Below are 26,314 nucleotides of genomic sequence, written 5' to 3'. Positions count from 1 at the left end.
CATGTGTCTAATTCTGGGTTCCTCAGTAGGAGAGAGACTTGGAGTTCCTGGAGAGGATCCAGCAGAGAGCTACAACATTTTTCAAGGGACTTGATTATCTCCCTTCGAAGGAAAGACTGAAGGAGTTGAGCCTCTTAAGCCTTGAGAAGAAGCGACTGGGAGGGGACATAACCAAGTCTATAAACATCTTACGGGAGGGCGCCAAGAGGCGGCGGCAGGTTCTTCTCCGTGGTGCCGAGCAATAGGACTAGGCAACGGACAGAAACTGATGCACAGGAATTTCCACCTGGATACGAGGAAGAACATTTTTATTGTGTGGATGACCATGCAATTGAACAGGTTGCCCAGAGATGTGCAATCTCCCTCCCAGGAGATACTGAGCCGCCTGGATGCAGTCTTGTGCCATGTGCTCTAGGATCACCCTGCCTGAGCAGGGAGGTTGGACCAGATGACCCACTGTGCATTCTGCCATTCTGTGACACGGGAAAAAGAGTAGGGGGAAAGCACAAACTCGCAGAGGCCTGCGCAGCGCCGGCCCGACCCGGGACCCTGCGGCTGCCCCGCGGAGCTCGCCGGCTCCTCCCGCCGCCCTGCGCGGCGCTGGCTGAGGGCAGCGGCAGCTCGGCCTCCGCGGAGCCGCCCCCGGGCCCGCCCCGCCGCCAGGTGCGGTGCCGGTGCCGCCGCCGCCCGTGGGCTGAGGAAGTGCTGTCACGGCGTGTGCCGGGCAGGGAGGCTCCTGAAGACCGGGCAGGCCAGACCTTTCCGTCGGCGTGTGCCGAGCTGGGATCGCCGCCATGAGCAAGATCTCCAAGTTCTTCAAGGGGGGCGGCTCGGCCGGCTCCAAGGGCCGCGGGGGTCCCTCGCCGCAGGAGGCGCTGGCCCGGCTGCGGGAGACGGAGGAGATGCTCAGCAAGAAGCAGGAGTACCTGGAGTCGCGGATCGAGCGGGAGCTGGCGATAGCCCGGCAGCACGGCACCAAGAACAAGCGAGGTGAGTGCGAGCCGGACCCCGCGTGATTAAACCCCGGGGCTGGAGCGCCTTGGCTACGGGGGCACTCGGGTCTCTCCGGGGCCGTGCCTGGGCCGGGTCACCTGGCACCGCAGGTGTGCAGTGTGGTTGGGCTGTGGGCTCCGAGCAAGTATCACCACACGCCACGCGGGATGGTGGTTTTGGCATCGATTAGTGTTTAATGAACTGTGGATTCATATAGCGGGATGGGAATTTGTTATTCCTCACGAATTTACTGTCTGTGGTTTCCTGTGCGATTCTCCTGTTCGTGCTTTGTACCGCAGTCGATGCAGGTGCTGGTTGGATACACGGAGGGCAAAGTACTGCTGCTCAACAGGGGAGGGAATCTCTGGTTGGGGGCTCAGCATTGGCTGGGCAGGTGGCTGATAAGACGAAGGATGTGCGGATCTCCTGTATATTCACGAATCAATGCACGTTATCCCCATTGCTGACAACTGAGCAACAAAGTGATGCATGATTTGTCCAAATAATGTAAGAAGTGCAACCAAAAAAAGAATGATAGCTTAGAGCATTAGTGACTTCTGCTCTGGGACAGTGTTAGCTACCAAGGAGAGAATGCTAAGGGGTCAGAAAGCCTGGCTCCTATGTATACTGATGTTGTCATCCTTGGGAATTGCATGATGGTAGTCAGTGTCTTGGGAAATATACAGGCCTCAGAGAAACAAGTTAATTACTTCCTGAAGTCGCATGGAGGCCTATTTGCCTGAGCAGTATTTTAATTTAAATGCTTAATAACAGAAGAAGAATATTTTGAATTAAAGATTTATGATGTAACAAGAAAGTAGGTCTTCTGCCTGCTTGTTCTGTTACTCGGTAATTTATAAAATAATGTCCTGTAACTTTGAACTTGTGTGGAGCTGTGTGTTAGAGGTGTCCTGGTTGGCCCTCTAATGTATTTGTAATACTTTAGCATTTAATAATTATTAGCAAAAGGCAGTTTAAATAAACTAATTTTTAGTTACAATGGATTTAAAATTGTGGGTCAAGATGGGACAGATTTGAAGGCACAGTCAAGAGAGTAAAGTCAGTTGAGAGCTCAACTGAGACAGCTGCTCAAGAGGATGGGAGCTGTCATAATTGTCCCAGTCTCACACTTTCTACTCCCCTGGCTTCAGCTGGAGTGTCTCTTGGTCCTTTGTCCAGGTACTGGGACCTCTGTACTGTCACAGTGGGCTAGTTCAGGAAGGTGATCCAGCTGGAAGCTAATTTGCTATGGGACAAAGTGACGAGGTGGCTCCTGGGGCTGAATTCATTGTGCAAAAAGCCTGAGCTGCGGGCTGGTACAAGCAAACAGGTTGGTTCCTATGACTGTAGCAATTCCTGGTTAAATCCAGACATGCTGCTCTAGAATTTCATCCCAAACCTGAAATATAAGCTGGCACATTTGCAGAAAGAAGCAGCATTTCCTGCCTCACTCCTGCCCTTGTGCTGCTCCCTTCCTTTCCCTTAGCAGAGCTCCCTGAAGGGTGTGTTTCAGAAAGCTAGATATTGTAAAATATTGTGGTTTTCTTTGTCTGGGTTATTCTTTTTACCCAGGATGGTTTAAGTTCCACTTATCCAGTTGACCTGGTAGCTACATGTGTGCTTGTGCACCTAGGAACGAAAGAGTGGGGCACAGACAGGAATGATAATTTGTTGGGAAAAGGTGGATCTGCTTCATCTTTAACTCAGCTGGTTGATGGTGGTTTCAGGTGTGTGTTGGCCTTTTGCTTCAGGCATGCAGCATTTGATATCTAAAGATCATTGTTTCAATATGTAATTGCCCTAGTTTTTTATCTATTAAATTGTTCATGGAGTAGTATTACAAACTGTAGTGTTGAGCTGATTGTGGTTAGAAATAACTGCCTTTGATTTTGTCATTTAGTGGGGGACCTACAGTTAAGAACAATAAAGAGGCGAGAGTAGGGCTAAAAGTGCATAGGGCAGTTTTTCTTCATGCCAAAAATGTTTCTAAAACCAAAATGAGACAACCTAAGTACAGTCAGAGGAGAAAAAATATGAACCATATACTGTTTAAAATATAACCTTGCTGTGCCAAAGTGCTTAAATTTAGCAGGATAGTCAGTGAACTTAAATCCCCAATAATATGTCTTCATTTGATATGTCAATTGCCTTACAGTTTAATTACTGTTGATTTACATTGACATATTAGCTAGTGTGTAGTACTGTATAGCTCAGAGAAAATCTGTGCTAACCACTATCTATTGTAACTTTACGTAAACATGCATACAAATGAGAGAATCTACATTGCCTTGTTGAAGTGAGTGTTTTTGAGGGACATCACTGGTAATTTTAATGTAGTTTTTTTTTTTCTTCATTACATCTGTGTAGAAGCCTATGGAAACTAAAATAGGGCTGTCTGCAACTGGAGCAAGATGTATGTAGGGATAGAAAATTAGCAAATTAGCATGATCTCACTTGATTTTTTAGGTGCATAAGTATGAGTCAGTTGCACCAACACAAGAGAGAGCAGATTGAGGCACCAGCAATTTCTCATGACTTCATATGACTCTTTGAATGGGTTTCATGTGACATCAGTAGGCTTAACGTGATTTAAGAGCTGTAATGCATTAGCTATGCCATAGATGTGAAACATCACTGAAATACTCCTGGCTTTTCATTTATGAAGTATCTCTGCAGTTCCTATACCTAATCTGAAATTAGCTATACTTTTGATGTGATGCGTTTCCAGCATTCCCCATTAATATCTGATTGTAGCTAGACCACTTCAGGGTTTTTTGTTTGCTGAAATTCCTCCTGAAGAGGTTATGTCATAAGAAGCAATATTTTTTTCACAGTTAGCACTGAACTCTAATGTCTCTCCCTTCCAGGAAAAAACTCTTTTTAAAAGTCTCTTGCTGTGCTTTTTGGGGGGGTTTCTCAGTTTCAGCCAGTGCATAGCTGCCAACTCCATCTACATATTGGCTTTTCTTATCCATTATTTTAAAGGACATAGAAGAAAATTTAAAGAACAGGAAGTGATACTGAATATTTGAGAACTTTGTTTAAAAGGAAATGTGTTTTCTGAAGCATGCCTGTGATTGTGAAAACAACATACACATGAATGTGTTGTTTCAGCCCAATGTCCTTCACAGTTCCTAAAAATATAAAAATCTTAATAAAAAGAATAAAGTTAAGATAAGCCATCCAGAATAGGATTAAATCTTAACCATAAAGAACCACATAGTACTACTGAGGACAAAACCTATGAAGAAAGTGGGAGTAACAGGGAGGGTTTCACAAGTAGATGCTGCTGAATATATTGTATGTTAGGATTGGGCAGGGTTTATGTAGCCGTGTAGCATTCCTTTTCAATGAGTTGGGCGTAGCCAGGAGGCTGTGGAAGCCAAACAATGGTGTGGTAGGTGTGTGTTGCGGTGGACAGGGCAGTCACACCTACTGCAGGCTGTGGGATGGTTTGGGAAGGAGGGTTTCTGGCAGGGACTTGAAGGAAGGCCCTTGGTGTGTCTTTGCGCTGTGAGTTACAGTGATTGTTCTCTGACCTTCATGATCACATTTCAAGTGTCTTGCCATGAACTGGAATACTTATAACTGGTCCAGCTCATTATTATTCTTGATTTAGCTCCTCAGTTGTAACTGCATGTGGCTTCCTCCACAAGGCTTTAAGGACTATGAGTGCTGATAATGATCCTAGTTAGGGTCCTATGATTTTTAGGGCCTCAGCAGCATTGCCTTTGGTTGTCACTGGAGAGAGGGAGATCAGAAGCTGCAGTCCATGAATTCCTTGCAGACCTGAGGTGGAAGTTTGTGAACTGTATCCAAGAGTGAGACCTGATATTTTTACAGTAGTCTTACATCTTCAGAAGAAACACTCTTTTCCTACTGCAGTAGTTTCCTCATGGGAATTATAAGCATTATTAGACAATTGTTTTATTTCTGCTTCAGAAGATTGTTGGTGTTCTCTGTACTGATGGGTGTTGATGGTGTGCTTGACAGGTAAAGGTAGCATTACTGCACTATTGCTTTTCAGTCTGATCTGTCATAAAACCATGAGGAGGGTGCGCAACTCTTCCTATGTCATTGCTTCTGTTTTTCCTTTTGAAATCTGGAAATTCAGTGTGGCCAGGATTCTTATTGCCCAGCAGGCCATTTCTGCTTCCTTAATAAAGTGTCAGCATTGTAGTGATATTGGAAAAGCACCCTTCTCTATGTTAATAAAAGGAGTTAATTAATATGCAAACTTAATCTGACATCATAGTCTTCTTCTCTTTCAGACACCTTGACTATAAAATAAAAACTCATATTAAAAACAGTGGTTCCTAATCTATGAGCTGTATCCTGCTTACTGGATTTAGTTCAGGAAATGTGCTAAAGCCCAGCCAAGTACTGACATTAAAAAATTCAGGAGTTGAATTGGCTTTTTTGGAACACAAAAGAAAAAGTGTATGAGTCTGCTTTTGTGTTTTTTTCCCAGAGAAGCCCTCCACCTCTTCCTGAATGAATTGGTGTTAATTACACTTGCTTCCTCAAACTCTACCTCTGCTCAAACTCATCCTCTCCAGGCTGTCTTGCTTCTTTGAGATCTTTGGAATGGGGAACACCATTTTTCAGTGCCATTCTTAGACCTTCAGTGAATTGAGTTTGTGTTCTCTGCTCAATTTCATTAAATTTTATTAGATACATTCTTCTCCAATTTGATAATTAGAATGTGGTAGCATTATAAAGCAGAAGCATTTCAGTTCTGTAAGATTGGTACACAAATTTAAAAATGCTTGTAATATGCCGTGGAAAAGCACTAAAATTCTAGGTACTTTGTCAAACCTGGGCAAATAGATTTCAAATAACAAGGAAATTCTCATAAATTAGTGATAGGAGCTACTGTAGCAAAATACTCTGCAACAAAGGGCATTTATTTAACACAAATCACAAAAATCATACGGTATGGTGTAAGAATTTATACTGCTTTGGTTGATAAGGAAGGAGCATAAATTTATTTCCTATGGACTGCGTTATTCTTTAAGTCACTGGTAAAACTAAAGAGAATGAAGATAATATCTTGCACCACAATAATTAGGAAAAGCTGCTTATGAATAGCTGAAATTGCAGAGAGTTTAGCTTCTCCTGTGTTTTCTTGATTTGGGTGTGGTTTAATTCGATGATCTTTAGGATTTTGAAAACAACTGCTTTGTGTGTAACTGAGGAAATCCATTTTCTCTGTGAGCAGCCAATAATAACAGCACCATTGCAGTGTTCCATTCCTGAAGAACACTGACCAGAAAGACTGCCCCATGGTAGATGCCTGCTCCAGCTGAGTGCTCTTCAGTCCGCAGGGCCTAAGAATCCTCTCTGGCCCAGCTGTGTTATGCACAGTTTCAGACTGTTATATTTGTCTGGAACCTCTAGCTTCCTAACCTAAGAATCCAGGATCAAATTTGATCCAATGGAAGCTAAGAAAGGAAGTGGAATAGGGAAATAAGAAGTAGGTAAAGATTGTTTGGGATTAAACAAAATTAAGTATTTTAGAATTGCCAGTGAGAATTTTACAATTCTTATATTTGCCGTGTGCATGACATCATCTGGTGTTTGTGCAATTTTTTCAGAATATGCATGATCTTTGAACCACCCCCCAAAACCTGGGAAAATCTTGGATTTGAATGCCATGATTAATCTGTTGGGATTGTGGTTTGCTGTCCTGAAGCATCTCACTGCAGGTGGTGGAAGGCATCTTATCCTGTGTAAATGCCTGTCCTTGAACAGCTCATGATGAGCAATTTTGATCATGTTGATTCAAACATTTGTCAACAAAGCATTATTTTTTTTAGCGTGCTGTTACACACCATAAATCTTTGTGCCCTCCTTGGGGGAATCCTAATTTCATTTGAAAAGTTGTATACTCCACTGTTGAGGTTCAGTGTTACTGCACATGGGCAATTTTTACAGGATCGCACCCGTAGCTGCTGCTGTTGGTTGAGTTTGAGGGGTTGCAGGACTGCTGGGGCTGGCAGGCTCTGAATCTCTTAAAAAAATTAAATGTAGGAGACAAGGGAAGGAATGGCATTTCCTTGAAAGAAACCAAGCAATGGGTTAACTCAGTCTCTTGTTTTGTTTTGTTAATTTTTTAGCCTGGCACATGTGTAGTTTGGAAAGGACTGTCATCAGGAAATGCTTGTGGCAAAATTGTGTGTGTTCCACACCCTGAGGCCAAGAGAAAGTTCTTTTCTCCTCATCCTTGTCACGTGCACTTATTCTGGTAATGATTTACTCTGGGCAGAGTATGCTGCTCATAATTTAGGGAATATAAAACTAATCTCGACAGTTTACAAAGATAATGGGGTGTAGCTGGATATGACTGTGCCCGTGTCTACAAAGTTCTTTGTGTTTTTAAATTCTAAGGTTTAAAGATCATGTTCCTAAGTGATTGTTTAGAAATAGAGGAGATAAAAGCTGGAGAAATGCAAATCCACCTCTGATCTAACCCATCTGCCTAGCTGGGCCATTTGAGCCCTCCATTGCATTTCGCAGTTACTAATGCTGAGACAAGGTTTAGAAAGCACCATTGGTGGAGTTGTGGTTATCATGGCAGATCTTCTTGCACTGTCTTCCTGAGGTTTTACTTACATTTTGCAGCTCATTCTTTTATTCTCTGTTCTGCTTCCTCCCTTCTGACTTCTCTCTGATGTTTTTCTTTTTCCTTCCCTTCTTCCCTGCTTTGCTTGTGTGCACAGGATGGAGTTCAAGATCTCCCACAGTGGAGGAAGAAGCTGCTTTTCCTTGTGGTGCTAGACGGAGTTAATCTCAAAGAGACTTTCCAGCATGTTCATGCAGCAGCCTGTTGGTGATTAACAGGCTGCCGATCTGGTGTGGTCAAAGTTTGTCTCCCTCATAGTAAGGTAGGAGGGCGAGAATTATAAATTCTGCAGGTCAGCTTGGTGCTGAACTACTTGTCCTTGCATTTGCTATGAAAACACAAAATGCACTTTGCCTCTTCCCATTCCAGCTGCCTTACAAGCACTGAAGAGAAAAAAGAGGTATGAGAAACAGTTGAATCAAATTGATGGGACACTTTCGACCATTGAGTTCCAGAGAGAGGCATTGGAAAATTCCCACACCAACACAGAAGTGCTCAAGAATATGGGTTATGCTGCAAAAGCTATGAAAAAAGTACATGAAAATATGTAAGTGTTTTCTAGTACCTTCCAAGATGAACTTACTGACCACTTTCAAATTATTCCATTACTATAGACTGTTGTATCAAGTTAGATAGTTTTGACTTCATTTTTGGTTCAGGCATTGAATGTCAGGAATGCTATTAGTGCTATAGTGTTATATTTGGCAGAAAAACATCTTTTCCTAACAATAAATCTAGAAGGAAGTTCACTTAACTAGTGAGATCTGTTTTTTTTCAGTCTGTCTTGGCAGTGGAGAGTGGCCTCTGCCCTTGGTTTGTCTAGAAGAAAATCTAGTCACAGAAACTATGTGGACACTTTTCCTCAGAATCCATAAGCTGGACTGTGGGATTCAAAGTACTAATTAAATGCACCCCCTTTCCCCCCCCAAGAAAAGAAAATAATTACTTTTTTTTTTTCATATGTCCTATATTGTTTCAAGGGGTGTTTTTCTGCCTGAATAAACAGAGTTAAATCAGAAAGGGTTGTTCTGGGAGAAATAAACAGGAACTGAAACAATAACGAAGTTAACAATAAGGGGAAACCTTTAAGTGGGGTACAATTCTGTTAAGTTCTCCCCAGTTCTGGTGAAAGCTTAACATTAAAAAAGATCCGTACAATCATAGAATAGTTTGGGTTCAAAGAGACATTTAAAGATAATCCTGTCCAAACACTCTGCAGTGAAGAGAAACATCTTCAACTAGATCAGGTGGTTCAGAGTCCATCCAACCTGATTTTGGATGTTTCTAGTGATGGGGTATCCATAATTTCTGGGCAACCTGTGCTGGTGCTTCACCCCCTCATAGTAAAAAGCTTCTTCCTTGAATCAAATCTCAATTGACTGTCTTTTGGATTAAAGGTGTTACCCTCTGCCCGTCACAACAAGCCGTGTAAATGTTTATCCCCATCTTTCTTATAAAGGCCCTTTAAGTACCAAAAGGCCTGTAAAGATGCTGACCTGGGGAATCTGCCCATGGGCTGTGACTGGTTTGCAGAGGTATGAGGAACACAGAGAGGGAGAGACACACTCTGCTGCAGTTTGTCTTTTGTTGTAATCCCAACATGGAAGTAGCTGGACTGGGTGTGGGTGAGGAAAATTATTCCCTGTGAATGCTGCTTTTTATAGAGTCATGGGCATAAAAAGAAAACAGGGTCTGTTCAGGTGAGTGTGTTCTGTAGGATTTGAACGATACATCTTTTGAAAAATGTTTCCATGTTACCTTGCCAGGGATTTGAACAAAATCGATGATTTGATGCAAGATATCACTGAACAGCAAGATGTTGCCCAGGAAATTTCAGATGCCATCTCAAACAGAGCCGCCTTTGGTGATGAGTTTGACGAGGTTAGTACTTCAGGCCTGTGAGTATTAACTCCATAGTTATTCTGCTGTACAGTGCTTTGTTTCTCAAGAAGGGTGGATGGGAAATTCCTTGGTTGTAGCTTACCCTATCTAGGACAATTGTATAATTTTATTATAAGTATAAAATTTAAATAAAACCATTATATATAAAATATATAATGTACTAAATAAAAAATCTGTAGATGTAAAAGTAGAGAAATATTTTTATTTTTGTATCAATTTTAAGAAAAGCATTTTAAACTCCACTCCTGTAGTTATTGTTCTCATTTGAGCCTCGGAAGAAGGTCACTAAAGCATGTAATTTGTACTACTCCAAGTGGACACTGACTCATACAATTTTTTGTTGCTCCAAATAGACATCCATTTGACTTAAGTGCATGTCCCTATGTCATGGACAGGCTGCTATTCATAATTCTGAATATTTGGACCATTTTTTAGAGGTCATTTTTAGTGCTTTGAGATTCAGGTCCTTTTACCTGTTGCCCAGACCACAGAAGTAGCTCTGATAGGTAGAACTAATACCTGTTGGAGTCAGTAAGGCTTCATTCTAAAGATCTTTTCTTCTGAAACCCCCACTAGGCATTTAGGACCTTCTCAAAATTTGTTGCAGTAGCTTTCATCCAGTGCCTCCAGGTTTGGTTTTGTACATCTAAACAGGGTATAATTTATTTCTGATCCAACCATGGTTGAAGACTCAAGGGTCAAGGTTACTCAAAATTCTTGTAATCTGTGGAATGCAGAGATGGGTGTCAAGCTCAATATCACAACCACTTTTGTTTTGTTTTTCAATTTTGTTTCAAAATGGCCAAGCACTAAGAATCATTTGAAGAATGTTCTGAGTACTCAAATCATTCACTGTATTCCCAATTAATTTGTTCCTATGTTCCCAAATGGACAAGAAAGAAATATATAAATGCTATATCGCAAATATTTGCTTGACTGGGAGGAAGAGGAAGTTTCATTCAGCAGCTCTAATTTGTTGAAAATAATAATGATTCTTTGTATTTTGTTCCCATTAATTGTTTTCCTGTATTTCCCCTTTGAATGTAAATAGGCTTTCCAAGAAACATGTAGGCATTACTGGCACAAGGAATGGGATTTGGCCTGAGCTTCAGACAATTGAAAAACATCCTCCCATCCCAAACAGCTGTGTCTTACTTTTCAACAGTGCTTAACTTTTTGGAGTCTAGGCTTAGTAAGCATGTTGTAGATTGACCTGGATGTTCCTAAGGGATACCAGCTGAAGCTGATGTGCATTGTTCCTGTTTGGGAAATAAGCCCCTGTCACTTGGAGCATTGTTGTACCAGCTTTTGCATAGGAGCCAAATACTTCGAGCACTTGGCAGTAACTGGGAAACCTGGTTTGCAGGCTACTACTGCACCTTAATAGTGCTAGAATCAGTGACTTAATTGCTGGGATATAAGCTGGTTAGTGTTGAAGGATAATATTTAATTTAAATATTTTTAAGGACATTTTTTCAATGCATTTGGATGCATTTTCTCTTCATGTGTGTGCCGTGGCTGTAAGGAGACCATGGAAGCATGTGATTTCTCCTGCTCCAGACAGGCACAGAAACATAAGAGTTCCTTTTCCCTGGGTTGGCACAGTGTATGTTTGCCTTAAATTGTAAAACCATGAGAAAGTAAATGGAGGTATAAAGTCCTGTGGTGCCTATGCAACTATCATTTTAACTTCTACATTGGTGATAAAGTATAAATGTGTAGGCAAAGACCATTGCAGTACCTAATAGCTCTTACTTCACTGCTTTTTTGACACTTACCCCACCCCTCTCCTGTTGTTTTTGCCCATTGCTTCTTTTAAACCATTTTATCAACATGGCAAAGGTCAATTTCTCCACGTATATGTAGCATTTAGCTCCCTTTCTTTGTGGAACTTCAGCTGAGGAATAAGTTCCTTGCTTTTTAAAAAAGCATACAGGCTTTTTATTTTTAGCATTGTACAAGTGGATTAGATCATCTGTCCAAATTAGCCTCTGCACCTAAAAGCCCACGCGTGCTGTGTGCTTCAAGAGTGAATAACAGGACCCAGGAGGACAGTTTTGATTTCAGTGTTGCTTTAAAATCACTTATAATCCTGGATTTACATGATAGGGCTGAAGCATAATGTTTAATGACAGTCTGCCTTTTAACCAGTGGAAGGTGTTTGCCTTTTAAAATGGGAGAAATGGCACATTAAAGTTAGAATCCATTGAAGAGTACAGGCTCTAGATTTGGAACAAACCTGGGGGCAGCAGAGAGCAGAGAGGCTTTTTACTCCCATATTTGCCTTTTTGGAATGTTAAAAACTACTGTTAGTTTTGTTTTTAAGTTTATTCCTTGTCCTGTTTCTAACTTCCATTGTCCTATTTTTAGTGTTCAATTAAGGTTTATTTAATTGCCCATACTTAGTAAAAATTGCACATTTAATATGCTGTTTCTTGATATGTTCTTTCAGGTGTAAACTGTTTTTTCAGTAGTACTTTGCTTCACGATGGTTTAATGTGCCCTTGCGTGTAATCACTGTCAGAATTTGTAAATAATGTTTTCCTTGAATTTAGGATGAGTTGATGGCAGAATTAGAAGAACTGGAGCAAGAAGAACTGAACAAGGGAATGAGAGATGTCAGGTTGCCAAGTGTTCCGTCCACATCGCTGCCTTCTCGCCCTGGTAAAGTGCTGCTTGCCATTTTACGTTTCTCATGATTAAGCTATGCTGGGAGAAAGGGGAGAGGAAGAGAGGGTTTCAGATATGCATTTAACTCTGTTATGACTTTTCAAATGCTATAAATTCCTTTTCCTATTTTTTTATCTGATTAACAGAAAAAGCAGAGCGGGATTCCATTTTGCTCTCTGAAAGCAAAATGGACTTAGGACCACATTCTCTGTAGATTTGGGGTGACAAACTCAGGGAGCTTGACCTTGCACATATATTGATGTATCTCCTACTGAAATGTAGCAAGATCATTGAAGAATGATCTTTTTTGCCTTTTTTTTCTTCTTTTTGGCAATTAAATCCTTAGTCTCTTTCAGTTAGAGTCTGACCTAGATTCCAAATGTTTATGTCATAAAGATCCAGCTTTGCAGGGTAGTGGTTTGATATTTTCCATTGGTATTTTAATTAGAAATGAAGGAGGCATCAGGAAGTGCATATTTAATGACATATGTTTCTTCCTTTGCTTTCTTTGTACTGAACAGGCTTATTCCTGGTATTAGCTGTAGTTTTATTTTTCTGTAGTTCCTCCTTGTTCATTTTGAATTCAGCCAGAGGCAGTCAAATTCTGCTACACTTTTCACTGTCAGTTGAAAGACTTGCTGTGTACTAACATTAGTAAAAGAGTATCAATACTTGGTGGTAAGGACAGCACACATGTGGCACAGATGGCTTATGGTTTCTGCTACAGAACAGGTTACCTAGACCAGCTCAACTCTGATACTATGATAATGTGTTTTGGCAGATGACACTTAAATCCTGAGAAGCAGTTTAAAATTTTCAAGCTGAGACTGTGGCCACATCTACTGAACTCAGTTGCAGAACAGCTAGTAAAACAAAAAGGGGATTTAGAAAAATGAAAATTCAGTCTGGCCATTTATGATTTGTTCATACATCGTCTTCCAGATCCACATCCACAGCCAGTTGACATTTTTATTAAACCCAGACTATCTCCATGTGCTTCTCACTATTTTAATTTTCTACATCCATCTGTATGGCTGCTTTAGGCAAGATGAACTGGTTACAATTATATAGTTCAAGGCTGTGAAAAACTGGCTTATGTTTCCTGCCTACTGTTACACAGCAACAATAGAGTCAGACCAGTTGATGGATTTATAATGCTTCTAATTGGAGAGGCATGTTGCCCTCCTGATTTTGAAGAGGAGGAAACTGCAATGAAGCAAGGCATAGTGACCTTCCCCAGTCACACAGTGAACCTGTGACACTTGCAGAAGAGGGACTGAAGCTCTGGTCCCCCACCCCTAGTCCCTGAAGGTGGTAGTTGCAGTTCCCCTCTAGACAGCGGCTCCTGGCCCCACGGCTGCCTCAGGTGGGAGCCAGCTGTCTGCTGTAAAGGTGCACACACTTTAAAGGTGTTGGACCTACTAAGAGTGTCCCACTGGTGGCTGCAGAGATGCCAGTCCTGATATGCACAGCCCACAAATGGAGGAGGCAGCCTGAGGCTGAACCTTGGCTCTTGAGCATCTAGTTTGCAGGTCAGCAAATGAAGACAGTTTGGGTGAGGTTTTAGTTTAGTGAATGCAGATGATGTGGGATAGGAGATTTGGGCACCAAGTGTGTGTAGGACCTGATACAGAGCTGGGAATTGTTGTTGCTGTGACCACAGCAGTTAACTGATGTCACCTGAGCAAAGCAAGTTCAGGAATGTCTTTCTCCATTTAATAAATGATCCCACCCATTAAAATGGGGTGAGTTCATCCAGAGACTTGCATGTGCAGAACCTCGCATGTGCAGAACCTCTCAGCATTATTTGGAAAGGTAGCAGGATGTGCAGCTGACCAGGATAGGTCACTTTTCTCATTTACATGGTGGTGAGAGAATTGACAGCATTCTTGTGGGCTTTTTTGGGCTGTGACAACCTTTAGAAATTAAATATTTTTTCTGTGTGAGTCTTTCAGTAGTAATGACGTCAGACCTACATTGTGAACTTCAGGGTTCTATACAAAATAATGATGGGGCAACATAGTCACTTCTCTTATGAGCTTCATTCCTGCATTACTCATGTTCAGCTTGCTACCCAGTAAATTGGTCTGAGATCTTCAAACAGAAAAGCACTATGCAAGTCCTCATGCTAACAGATAGAATGGTTCTTACTGTTACATTAGTTGATGGTTATTGTCTCTTTATCTGCAGCATCTACCAGGAAAAGAGCAGAGGATGAAGATGAAATGAAGAAACTGGCTGCCTGGGCTTCATAAGAGCATGGTCTTTTTATAACACCAAGCATTATAGTGCAGAATGTAAAGAGCTGTACTGCTGTTTTATAACCACGCTGTGGTTGCATTTCATACAGGCTGGGGTTTTTTATGGCACATCTTGCTGAGACTAGTGTTACTGCCATATTACAAAACTAGCTTAGCAAACAAAAGACTTAAATAGTTGTCTAAACCTTCAGGCATAATTTTTTTCAGCCTTGTCAAGAGATTTGTTTTATTATTAGTATCAGTTTTTAATAGACACTATCTACCATATCTGTTGGTTTGTAAAACCTGTGTGCCTCACTTATGCTCAAAGCTGGATTCATTTTTGAAATGAGAAAGTTAAGTAAGTCATCAGAGCCCTATAACTAGAGGATTATTTGGTTCAGGCTATTTAAATATTAGCAAAACAGCTTAATACATGTCCTCACTGGTAGGTTCTTTGAGCCCAAGAACTACTAGCTATTCATTTGGACATGAAGATTCAAACAGTCTGCCTGGAGCAACTTATGGTGTCCTAGATATTAAGAGGAAGCTCTTCTGTAGGCTTATTGAAGTGGGATATGTTGTTTTGTTTTAACTGGGCAAAATGTCCCATGCACTTCTATAGGTCAACTTGAATTGTATTTTGGACTATTTCTGACTAGGTTACAGAATTACCGTGATCGAGGAAAGCAAAATTAGCAACGCATTTTTAGTTACACAATTTCAAAATAGTTTTAATTTCTGAGCGTCTGGTTCTTTTACTCAGTTTGTGAATGGAAATAATACCAGTGTGTTGCATTTGCAGGGCCTTTTTAAACCCTGGTTGAAAGCTGATTCTGGGTTGCTTGTGAAGTTGGTGTGTTACTGCCCAACTGACAGTGTTTTAGCCTGAGGAGAAAATGCCACTCTTGAGTGCTAAACTACTACATATATGGAGAGATTGCTGTTCAAATACAACCCAAAAATAGGCTGATTAAATAGGCTGACTTGTATTAACAAAGTATTTAATAAGTCTTAAACTGTGTGCTAGTAGCCTGCTGTCAATCACAAGGAAATAGTAGAACAGTGTGGAGTTCCTAGGGATGTAGGAAGCAGAGTCCTTGATCTTGTTTTCAAATGAATTTAAATTTAGTGATGACTGAACCACCTGGGGATTAGTGGTGGACTTGGTTTCTGTAGATCTTTAGCAACAGAAGACTGACCCTTTCTCCTGCAGGCTTTAGCCTGTGATTTGCTGGGTGTTCAGCTTCAACAGTCTTCAATAACCTTCAGCTTAGTGGATTTTAGGTTAAGTATAATCAAATACATGTTTCTAGACATGGTCTGCTCAGATCCTTTCAAGTTGAGCCCCATGGATGAAACCCAAAATGTATAAATCCTGTGAAGAGATTGACTTTTTCAGGACTTGCATTCTGTGCAAAGGAATTGCTTCTGAATTGTATCTGTATGAGAGCTGAATCAAGCCTTGCCACTTCAGATAATTTTTTTACTGGAAAAAACTGGGTGTGTTAATTCTGTCCTAAAATTTGGAGTACCAAGAAAATTATCCCTTTTTTGTTGAGAGTAGAGGGAGTCTGGAATTATTTAAGTTTTGTTTAAAATACAAAATAAAACAGAAAAAAGAGAAAGACACAGCTGCCTTAAATTTAAAAGTACATTTTGAACTCTCAAGGAGTAGGAAACCAAATACTAAAAAAATGCTACTTGGTTTTAATGCTTGCTGAAATTCAGCATGAGATGCTAGCTGAAAGCAGGAATATTTAGTAAAATAGCAAATATTCAAAGTTATTTGAAATCAGTTTGCTAACCCTTCTGGTTTGAATCCTGTGTTCAAGGTGTGCAGTTTATGCAGGTCTCTGAATTGTGTACAGAACATATTAGCACACACTGGGGGTGTGACTGTGCAAGGCTGGCAGTGTGCTTGTGGACACTTCTGGCATTTCTAAATACGAGGCCATGCCAACACAGTCCCATAGCTGGTTTGGGAAAGCTGGTTTCCAGCCTCTGTTCTTGTTTGAATTAGTAGTTTAATGCTTAGCTCTTATGTAGGTAGCACTTGGCATATTTGAAGTGCTCTACAACCCAATGGTTCCATTTTGAAGCTAAAGTGATTTTCTTTCTGCTTTGGAAAATGTAAGCCTGCTGTTTTTGAATAAGAACTTTCCACGTGAACACCCCTGACTGGAGACAAAATAATCCTGTAGAGATCTTCTCCTTTGCAAACCAGCATTTGACTGCTGGCCTCCAGCGATGTTTTGGCCAAGTGTTGATCCTAAAGAAGCTTCAGGTGTGTTCAGCTTATTAATGTTCAGACCAAGCACTTTAAAAACAAAACTTTTGAAAGGTGAATAAATGAGACTGAATATTCAGGTGAGTTGCTCTGAAAGCTTATGATAGTGGCTGGTGATCCTAAAAGACAGACTCATGTACCAGTTCATAGGCCAGGATGTGAGGCTGGTGAAATTATACTCAGAAACACTGTAGTGATGTACAGAAACGAAAATACACCCTAGACCTTCATAACTGGAGTGTTTGTTGCCATATTTTTTTTGGACACGAGTTTTCTTCAAGGAAAAAGGGTTGTAGGGATTTAATTCAGCTGAGGGAGTGGCTCTTTCCTGTGTAAATTCAGATAACAGTGGGACAAATGGCTCTTTCTTATTTGAACATATGCCTCCCTTCATGCCAAGATGGTATTTGTTTAGTATGTAAGCAGTCGAGAGTGAATAGTGTCAATGTGTTAATGTAAATGTACCCTATTAACTGGAACATATTTTACAGGAGGACTGTGGCAGCAGATGGTGTACTATAACTGACTTCCTTTCTTCTTGCTTATTTATTCTGAGATTGTTTTTTTCTCCTAACAGGCTTAGACATTTTTAACCTGGATAACTTTAAAAAGGAGAAAAGATATTAATAAAAAGTAAAACTAATGTATGTATATATATACACACACTGTAAATAAATATTTTGGTGTCATGTTTGTGTTACATGATTTTATTAAATTTCTTTTCATGTCAGGCAAAATTGTGAGTACCATCCTTATATTGTCATTAGGATATAGTGCTCTTTTAAAGGATGTGAGAATATTTTGAAACATTTTTTTGATGTATTAATCTTTCAACTGGCAGTTAGAATTCAATAATTCTTTGAAGTTGCTTTGGTTTAAAAAGCAACCAACAAAAAACCCCACCCCAATGTGTTTGGGCTGCATTCCTTAACATTTAACCGTTGTGTTGTAAGAAATTCTTTAATTTGATATATCAAAAATACCTTCTTCTCCTCCTCTCTAATCTGAAGATCTCATCATTGTTTCAGAAATATGTGTTTTCCCCTTTCCAAGCCTTACTTGGAATGATCAAGTCTTTTAAAAATGAAAAAGAAAGAAATATAATAGGCAAGGATGAAGTGAGACAAATACAATACAAAAGACACTTTTTTTCATTCATCTTATCAGAATCTCTTTAAAGTCTGTGTATAGTGTCTCACCTTTTACGTGCACACACATATATTTTTGAAATGTATTTTTGAAATGCTGGAGCAGTGATTTAGAACCACCATTCAGTATCTGGTATGGAAAGGTTTCAATTGCTTGGGCAGCTTCTCTTTTCCTCTGTAAGTCCTAAGGGCTTTGTCACAAAATGCCAAGGAACTGCTGTGGTACGAGCACTGCTGTTTGTGTCTACACCTGTGGAGGGGTGGAAGAACAGGATGAGTGTACAGGGGAAATATTTAAAGAAATCTCACTGTCTTTCATGATGTAGAGTTTATATTATTTTAATTATGTCATTTTTTTAGAGACATAAGGAGAAAGATATAGTCTCAAAAATTATTTAGCAGCCCATCTTAAGAATTACAAGTAGTATAATTTCAGGTAGCTGTCATATTTTCTCACATCTGTCCCCATTGCAGAGGCCCACCTTCATAGCACTGAGTCAGGTGTAGTCAGGTGTATATTGTAGGAAAAGTATAACTGCTTAGTGTGACCTTGATCACAGTTTAAATTGTTTGTTTTGTTATCAGCATGTGATTACCTGGTCACCACTGAACTTTTAGGATCAATATCTGCAGATCAAACTAGATTATATATTTATGAAATGCTAATATGTGCCTAGAAATTTCTGAACAACCTTGTATACCTAAGATGACTGGCAGGGTCACAGAGCCCCTCTGCTGCCCTACTCCCCTCTCTCCTGCACACTACCCTTGTGTTTTTGTGTTTTGCTTGTATGTGTGCTAGCTGACTTTTCCCCCTGCAGCTAAAAGTCTTCTGATAATTCCCTGGTTGCTTTTTACTACAGTTGACTGTCAAATTCCTCTTTACCAAGATAAACTTTGGGCAAATGCCTTCTTGAGGAGTTTGGGCTTGACACTTACCCAGTCCCTGACAGCCTGCTGTCTCAGCAGCCACTGCTACCCAGGCTGTTTTTAGGGCAGCAGGGCAGTGAAGGTACCCCTCAGCTGGCTTTCTCAAAGGGCAGGCATCCAACTCTCCTAGGACTGAAGGGCAAGTTGAGGATCTGTGATTTGAACTACATCAAATAGGTGGTAGGCCAGTTGTCTGAGCTGGTGGTCTGCTCCCATGGAGGTGATAAGTGTCAGTGCCTCCCATTCCTATTGCTGTGACCATCAGCTTTCACCATGTAAGTCTTACGGGGCAAGGAGTGTTTTGTGGGTTCAAACAGGATTTACATGTACACCCCAACTCTACCCTGAGTTTAGCACCCTTTCCTCAAAAAAATTAAACTTGCACTTAAAGACTTAAGGGAGTGTTCAGATATATTTAATGTATAAATATATCCAGCTTTATAAATATATCTTAGTAAGCTGAGTACAAAAGTAAAGCTAAAGGGACCTTGGTGCAGCTGCTGAGCAAACTAAAGTCAGCTGGGACTGCAGATGTATAGGCATGTGTAGGGTTGTTGTATCACCCCATACCTACCTATTGTCTGTACCCTGTGTGTTTATGGGGTGTTGGAGTGCCTGGTGTGGCTGCTTTGCTGTCCAGCAGCAGTGGTGAGCTCCATCAGTGCCAGGGCTGGGACTCTGCGGACCTCCAGGAGGAGCTCTGGGTTCAGCATACAGCAAGAAACTCCAGCAGGCTGGAAAGCTGCCGTTTTCTCACAGGGCCTGATTTCAGTCTTACTGCTCATACTGAAGGAAAAGGCCTGCCTGGAAGTGCTGCTCAAAAATCAGAGGTTAAACCCTCCTACTCTTCTCAGTCCTCTCACAAATCCCCACTCGTTCAGAGCTAAAATGCTCTTTTAAATACTAACCACCTTCTTGGGTGCTTCTCTGGCTTCTTTTTTCTTCCCTTCCCCTGTCTATGGCCACCTTGGCACCCAGCTTTGTTCCCTGCTCCACACTAATGCAGGAGCTCAGAAGCTGATTGTCATGCAGCAGTTTACCAGCCCCCTCTCTACACACTCAGGCCAGGGCAAAGAGCTGAGACCAACCTCAAAGTTTTAAATCTCTTAAAAATACTCATTTTGAAGAAGCTTAATACTGGTTCAGTGTTTTGTGCCTTGCAGTGACCAGCTGCAAGCTGGATGTCATTGGAACACACTGAGGACACTGAATTGCAAGAGAGATTTCTCGGTCAAGTCTGTCTCTCAGACCCTGTGAGGGTTCAGAGCACATCATTGTGAGGTAGTGTCAGTGCTACTTTGGGTTTGGTGGGAGCACGTGGGACATGCCTACAGGGAGGTATTGCAGCTGCTGGTTTTGGGGCTGTTGATGTTCATGTGTAAAAGTAATCACTTTGATTTATTGAGGATTTGGATCTTAAAAGATAGCTTTACCAAGGAGAGGGTTTATTTGGCACAGGAAATTCCATCTGAACTGACACCTTCTTACAGCTGTAATGCAGTTTCAGAAGTTCACAGATAAACATATGCTGGAGATATCACCTTGCACTTTTCAGGTTAAAACCTTCAGCTCCCAATGCTTTGCAAGCAGTCAGCAAAATATTTTAGTCAATTCAGTTCACTGAGCTAGAGAAAAAAAAATCCCGCTGTGTGAACCAAGTAGTTCTGGAAAAGGTTTGTAACAGCACTAACCTGAGAACAGATCGTATCTGTATTGGAGCAGACACTTGCAGTTGAACACAAAGGATTTAATTTTATAAAGAAGACAATAGGAGAGAAAAAATGATGGGGGAAAATGATAACAAGTTGAGACACTAATTTATGTAGCCTGAGAATCTGTCTAGAGCACATATTGTGTCTGAATAAACTGAAATCTGAGTCAACAGCTGCTTCACCAGAGCAGAGCATAGAAGCCTCTTTGTTGAGAGAAGAGATCTTGTCCTGTGACCTTTGGATAATCGTGAGTCTTGTGTAACTCATGACATTTGAAAAGTGAAATGAGTTGAGATGTCTTTTCTGTGATTTTCTAGACTCAGATGTGAAACTGGTCTCACAGAGGATGCTGTAGTGAACTACAGCATGCCGACTGCAGAAATAGATAAGAGTAATTATTTGCATGTTCTGTTTCTTATGTTAACTCACAGCAGAGTTGAACTGAATTTTTGATTGTTTAATGCTCTTTCATCATACATTACTTTGCACGTTAATTTTGCTGCATTCTTAAATTATTTTTTAATTGCCTGTTTAGGTAGGAATAACTAAGTCAGATATGACTGGTCATTCTCTGCAGTTATTTCTACAAAAAACACATTTTTTGGGCTGCTTTTGTACACCTAAGCAGGAGCAATGTCTCTATAGGCACACAAACATCTCACTGAATCTTAGTCATTTTTTTTACAGAAGATTACACAGAAGTGAGACAGTTTTCTCATCTGTTTTTTCCGATACAAATTATTCTCTCCTTACCAAATTAAAATCTAAGAGGAAGCTCCTGATGGTTTTGTTAGGTTTACAATTATCCTACAAGCTGTGCTGCAAGATTTCTAAATTCATAATACACATCCACACACAAAAAATAAACTTCTCAGGGCAAGACTTCTTGTAAATGCACAAAGCAGCTGCCATAATAGGGTAGAGCTCTTGCCTATTGCTTCTGCTTGTCCCTGTAACAGGTGTATTTATCCTGCAGAATGAGGGGGAAATGGAGACTCCATCACACCACAAACAATCCACCCCATAACCTGGTCACCAGAAATGCCTAGAAAGACACAGGAAATCTGGGAAGAGAGAGTTTTGCCACATATAGCAGCTGCTTCCTAAGCTCCCTCTATCATCCATTAGCTATCTATCTATCTATCTATCTATCTATCTATCTATCTATCTAATCTATCTAATCTATCTAATCTATCTATTTTTCAGACAATGCAAAGCAATAATGAGATCTTGAAAGGTCAATGTACAACCTTCTCCCAGTAGATGCTTGCCAGATGAACAATGCTTGACAAACCCATGTTATCAACCAACCAACCAACCAACCAACCAGCCACCCAACCAACCGTTTCATAGTCATCCTCAACGTATCCATAAAACAGCTGTGGCAGCTGTGGTTTCTTCTTGATGAAAGGCATTTATGCACATGGGATTGAGAAAAGAGAGGCCTGTTTCTCCACCACATACAAGCATCCTAGTGTGTTCAATTTAAACTGGTAGAAGAAAGGAATATTACAAATCTAGAAGCAGCAAATAATTTATAAGCAAGGACATTTAAACCTACTTGAAATCCAGTTGAGATTCCCAAGACAAAGTTTCTGTATTGTACAGGCAAAAGTCTCACTGCATAAGCAAATAATCTAATTTTAGCCTGCTGACAAGTCAAGGGGGTCAGCAGTAACCCTAGGACTGCACCAACTGATTTACTGTGCAATGAGGGTGAATCATGTAATTGCTTTCTTCCTCAGGTTCCTTGTTTGCACAGCAGAGGGAAATACAATACCTATCTCTCAGTTACAAAGTGGGGACAAACTTTGTTTGGCAAGCACTCTGGAGATCCTCAAATCAAAGTGCTGAGTTTGAATCAGCAAGCCTTTAGGGTTTCCATGAAGAGCTTAAAAGGGCTAAAAGGGGGAAAGGTTTCCATGAAGATCGTGCTGAAAACCAGGAAAACATAGGTTGGAGCACTGCTTTTGAAGGCTTAGCAAAGGGTTAAGGTACAGAACCTTTTAACTTCCCTTAAAATAGATGAGACTTGGCCACTGCTGAGACTTATCTCAGAATCCCATTTATTAGGCCAGTGCTTTAATCAGCCTCTGCTAGCAGGTAGACCCATGCTGAGGGTTTCTGCATTGTGGGAAGGGATCTCTTCCTGACAGGTGATGCATGTGACAAGTGAGGTCCCTGTCGCCCAAAGCCAAAGGATTCTGCTCAGGCTAGCAGGGACTTCTATGGACTGAAATTTTTACTCCAAGTTCAGCATTCCCACATCCATACCTCGTCTTTCTCCAGAGTCATGCTGCCTTGCTTTGCAGTTTGCAATATCTGCAAGCCATACCAAAATTCCAGCCTGGGCTGGATGCTCTGATGTGCTTAATGAGACAGAAAAGGCACAAGTCATACAAACAAGGGCAGGAAAACAGTGAAGATCTGGTTTACACACAAGAAAAATGCACTGAAGACCATTTTTCTCAATGTCAGGAGCAGGTTAAGGGTATAAAAGAGAAGCTTTAGCAGTTGAGTTAGAACATCACTAGCTTTCCTGAATTTTGAGTGTCAAGCACTGTTCTGTTACAGAAAGACTTCATGTAAAAAATTCTCATTATCTTAAGTAAGAATAGTGTACACATCAGGGTGATTTATCCAGCTAAGCAGAATTACATTTGAGAACTCAGCCAATTACAGAGCTCCTTCAGCCTTCCTGTTACATGACAGTGAAAAATGCTTGTCTTGGAAACATCCTGCTTGTGCACATCCTGTGCTCTGGGCAGCATCAGTGTAACTCTGCCTGACACTTGATTCTTCAATCCTAATAGGATTCTTCAATCCTGACATCACTTTGTTTTGATGATACTGGATAAACCTGCAGTTTGGGGCTTTTAAATATGTCCACCAGAAGAAAAAAGATGCTTTGTATGTGACACAGAATTATGCTTAGACTGTCTCATGACAACCTTTTCCTGACTCCAGAACAACCACCAGAATGGTTCTGAACTCATCAACCCAAGGAGAAATTTCAAGAGAAACATTTTGTATTCCAGTGTAACACTCAAGATACCCAGGTGGAGAATAATCTGTAAACTGACCAACAGTCACTATTACTCTGAGGATGACATGTTTGTCATTTATATCTACTACAAAATAAGGATATCTGTAGATACATTAATATTCTATTGTTTAGCATAAAGCATGTTTATGCTAAATATTTAGCATTTTCCTTATTTTTCCACTCCTCTGAATCCACATAGCTGCATCAGAAACAAAAGGTAAATAAAATCTTGGCAGATCAAAAAGACTTAACAGAAGCCCTGGGCTCAGTGTTTTCTTTGCAATGCACAACCTGAGAAGGACTGAACACAAAAGGTTGGCCTCTGAAACAAGACTGGGATAAAAGTTAGCACAGTGAGGCTGGCAAAGAAAGAAACCCCAGTGCTGTGGGAGAAGGTGATCCTGAATGGGTTACAATTAACACAGAGCCTAAACCACTCACAACACAGAAGCTAACAATTAGCGGAGAAACAGTCCTGGTCAACAAATGAGTGAACAAATTTTTAATTTCCAAGGGGAAAAATGCTCAGGTGTAAACTATGGACAAGTTTCTCTTGTCCTCTTTCCCTTCTGTCTTTTCCATTCTCTCTCCTCTTTCCTCTGGGAGCTTAAGATCCTATGCATTAACAATGTGTTGAAGATCATAATAGTGTGGAACCACCAACTGCACTGGTCAGTACACTGACTGCTCAGCCAGAGTAGTACAAACTCTCAAGAGAGACATCTTTTGGAGATGGATGCATTATCAGTTCCTAGATTCCTTGTAAGATGCAAACAAACATGGATGTGAGAATACAGGTCAGTTGCCCAAGCATCTCTTAAAGCAAGTTCTGTAATTTGTAGGAAAAATATGTATCTAGTTTGGAGTGTTGGAACTGTTTAGTAATCAGAATGTTCTGATCTCTTGCATGAAGACTTAATTGAAATACAGGAAGGAATGATAGGAAGAAAGACCCCTAAGACCTGGCCTTCCCTAGAGTATTTCCTATAGGATTCGTCCTTCGCTTGCTGATTTGTTACCTTGGTCTATTGATTTGTGTTATCTGACATTTCTAAACAAAACCCTGATTGTAGCAGCAACTTTGGGATGTAACTTTTTTGAATTCCACACCACTCACCCGGCATGTATCAGAGCCTGCCACAGCTAGGATAGGAGAAACCCCTCTACAAACAAACTGCATGAAGTTTCCTACAGAACATCCTACTCAAAATCAAATTTTTTCAGTAGAATAAATGTTGTTCCTTCGTAGCTACATTTCAAAAAAGAAATAGAAACTGCAGAGAAAAAAAAATCAAATTACTAAGTGTTCTAATGAGTGCAGAGAGTAAAACCCAACTGGGGCAGACATACCATCTAGAACAGGAGCTTTCCTGGTCCCTTTTCACTTCAACTGTAAAACTGTAAACTCTTGTGTTGTATGTTCTACACTCAATTAATGGTTGTCAGTGGGAAAGGTATGGAGTGGGAGTTTATAGGGACTCCTTCTTGATTAAATACTAGTCAGCATTTTAATTGATTTAGCAAGTACACAAATCAAAAGCAGAGAAGTGGTGTGGGCAGACTGCATGCGCTTTGGAGGATGAAAAAATCCTGCAGGATTAAAAGATGCAGTATTAAAGAAAAGCAAGGCCCCACTAAGATTAAACTATGCACTAGGTATTAAAGTCTAAAACTAAGGGGAAAACCCTGTTGTACATCAGTGGCTGAGCTATTAAGGCAATCACCTACAACAGAAAAGAACAACCTGTTACTGGGTATTATAACTAGCTCACTCTTTACAATTCCAGTTTGAATATTTCTCTGCACTTTCAGCAGGGCACAGAACTCCACTGTCAATTCTTACAAATGAAGTATTGGAAACTTGGCTTCTTCTGTACTGAAATTGCAGCAGTGAGTGAAAAAAGAAGGAAACACATGGAAAATAGTGCTAGAATGGATGTAAGCAGTGTAGCAGAAAGAAATTCACTATGGGATTGACTTGAAATAAACCCTGATCAAGATGTTCAAGGCCACAATGGGCTGTCACCTCAAATTCTGCATGTCCTTTAGGGAGGATAACCATTCATTAACCAGTAACATAGCTGAAGTGATACCACACTGCCGTTGAACAAACTCACTTTTCCCAGCTCAGTTTAGTTACAACAAGGTCCCCCTAAACCAAAATGTCTATTCACAGGATACTAAATACCTTGGGTTATCAAAGTATCTTTTAAATCTTGAAGTTTTCATTCCTTTGCCCTCTCATGACTAAACTGTAAATTATATGAAAGCTTTCTTTAATATCTAGATTTGCAGATTTACCTGCTGTACTTTAGAAATCCCAGGCATGTATGATCCAAGCACCTTTTCAATATTTTTAAAATCTTTATAGTTGTAAACCTAACAATATTTTAATAGACAAAGTTTGATCTTTTCAAATATATGTGACATCTGACACAAGATTTTATGTATTTTCAATAATGTGCCAAAACTTTATTGAGTTCACTCAACCTCTATGAGGATTGATGTAGGATATTTAAAAAAAAAAAAAAAATCAGTTCCTTTTTTACTTTTACCTTCAACAGAAGTACAGTAAGGTTTCTGGTGCCACAGCATTCTCATTCATTTTTATGCAGACAATTAATGGTAAAAATAGGATTCAGACCAGTGAGTAAGTGCAGGAAATCTCTGAGGTAAGAAATGTCTCATTCTAGCAGTATTTTATCTTTCTACTTGACAAGACATTAAATGTATGTTTTTTTCCACAATGCAAAAAAGA

The 26,314-nt window shown here is 40.5% G+C and overlaps 1 protein-coding gene across 1 annotated transcript; it reads left to right on the top strand.

Moving 5' to 3' along the window:
• The first annotated feature begins 558 nt into the window (after positions 1 to 558).
• Positions 559 to 17,409, top strand: CHMP4C (charged multivesicular body protein 4C). The gene is made up of 5 exons (XM_084201855.1): positions 559 to 990; positions 7,988 to 8,165; positions 9,385 to 9,499; positions 12,076 to 12,184; positions 14,381 to 17,409. Exons 1-5 carry the CDS (start codon positions 795 to 797, stop codon positions 14,443 to 14,445), a joined length of 663 nt encoding a protein of 220 aa, XP_084057981.1. The 5' UTR covers positions 559 to 794; the 3' UTR covers positions 14,446 to 17,409.
• Positions 17,410 to 26,314: the final 8,905 nt, after the last annotated feature.

Source organism: Fringilla coelebs, assembly GCF_963513975.1.
Source record: "Fringilla coelebs genome assembly, chromosome: 1".
Lineage (NCBI taxonomy): Eukaryota > Metazoa > Chordata > Aves > Passeriformes > Fringillidae > Fringilla > Fringilla coelebs.
The sequence above is the reverse complement of the archived record's forward strand: the minus strand, read 5'-3'. Positions and strand labels throughout refer to the sequence as shown.

What these genes read in the sequence shown, in the direction of transcription:
- CHMP4C (XM_084201855.1), top strand. Translation starts at nt 795, where the DNA reads ATGAGCAAGATCTCCAAGTTCTTCAAGGGGGGCGGCTCGGCCGGCTCC. An exon ending in TTGGTGATGAGTTTGACGAG is followed by an intron (nt 9,500 to 12,075) that starts GTTAGTACTTCA and finishes CCTTGAATTTAG; the next exon opens with GATGAGTTGATGGCAGAATT. An exon ending in ATCGCTGCCTTCTCGCCCTG is followed by an intron (nt 12,185 to 14,380) that starts GTAAAGTGCTGC and finishes CTTTATCTGCAG; the next exon opens with CATCTACCAGGAAAAGAGCA.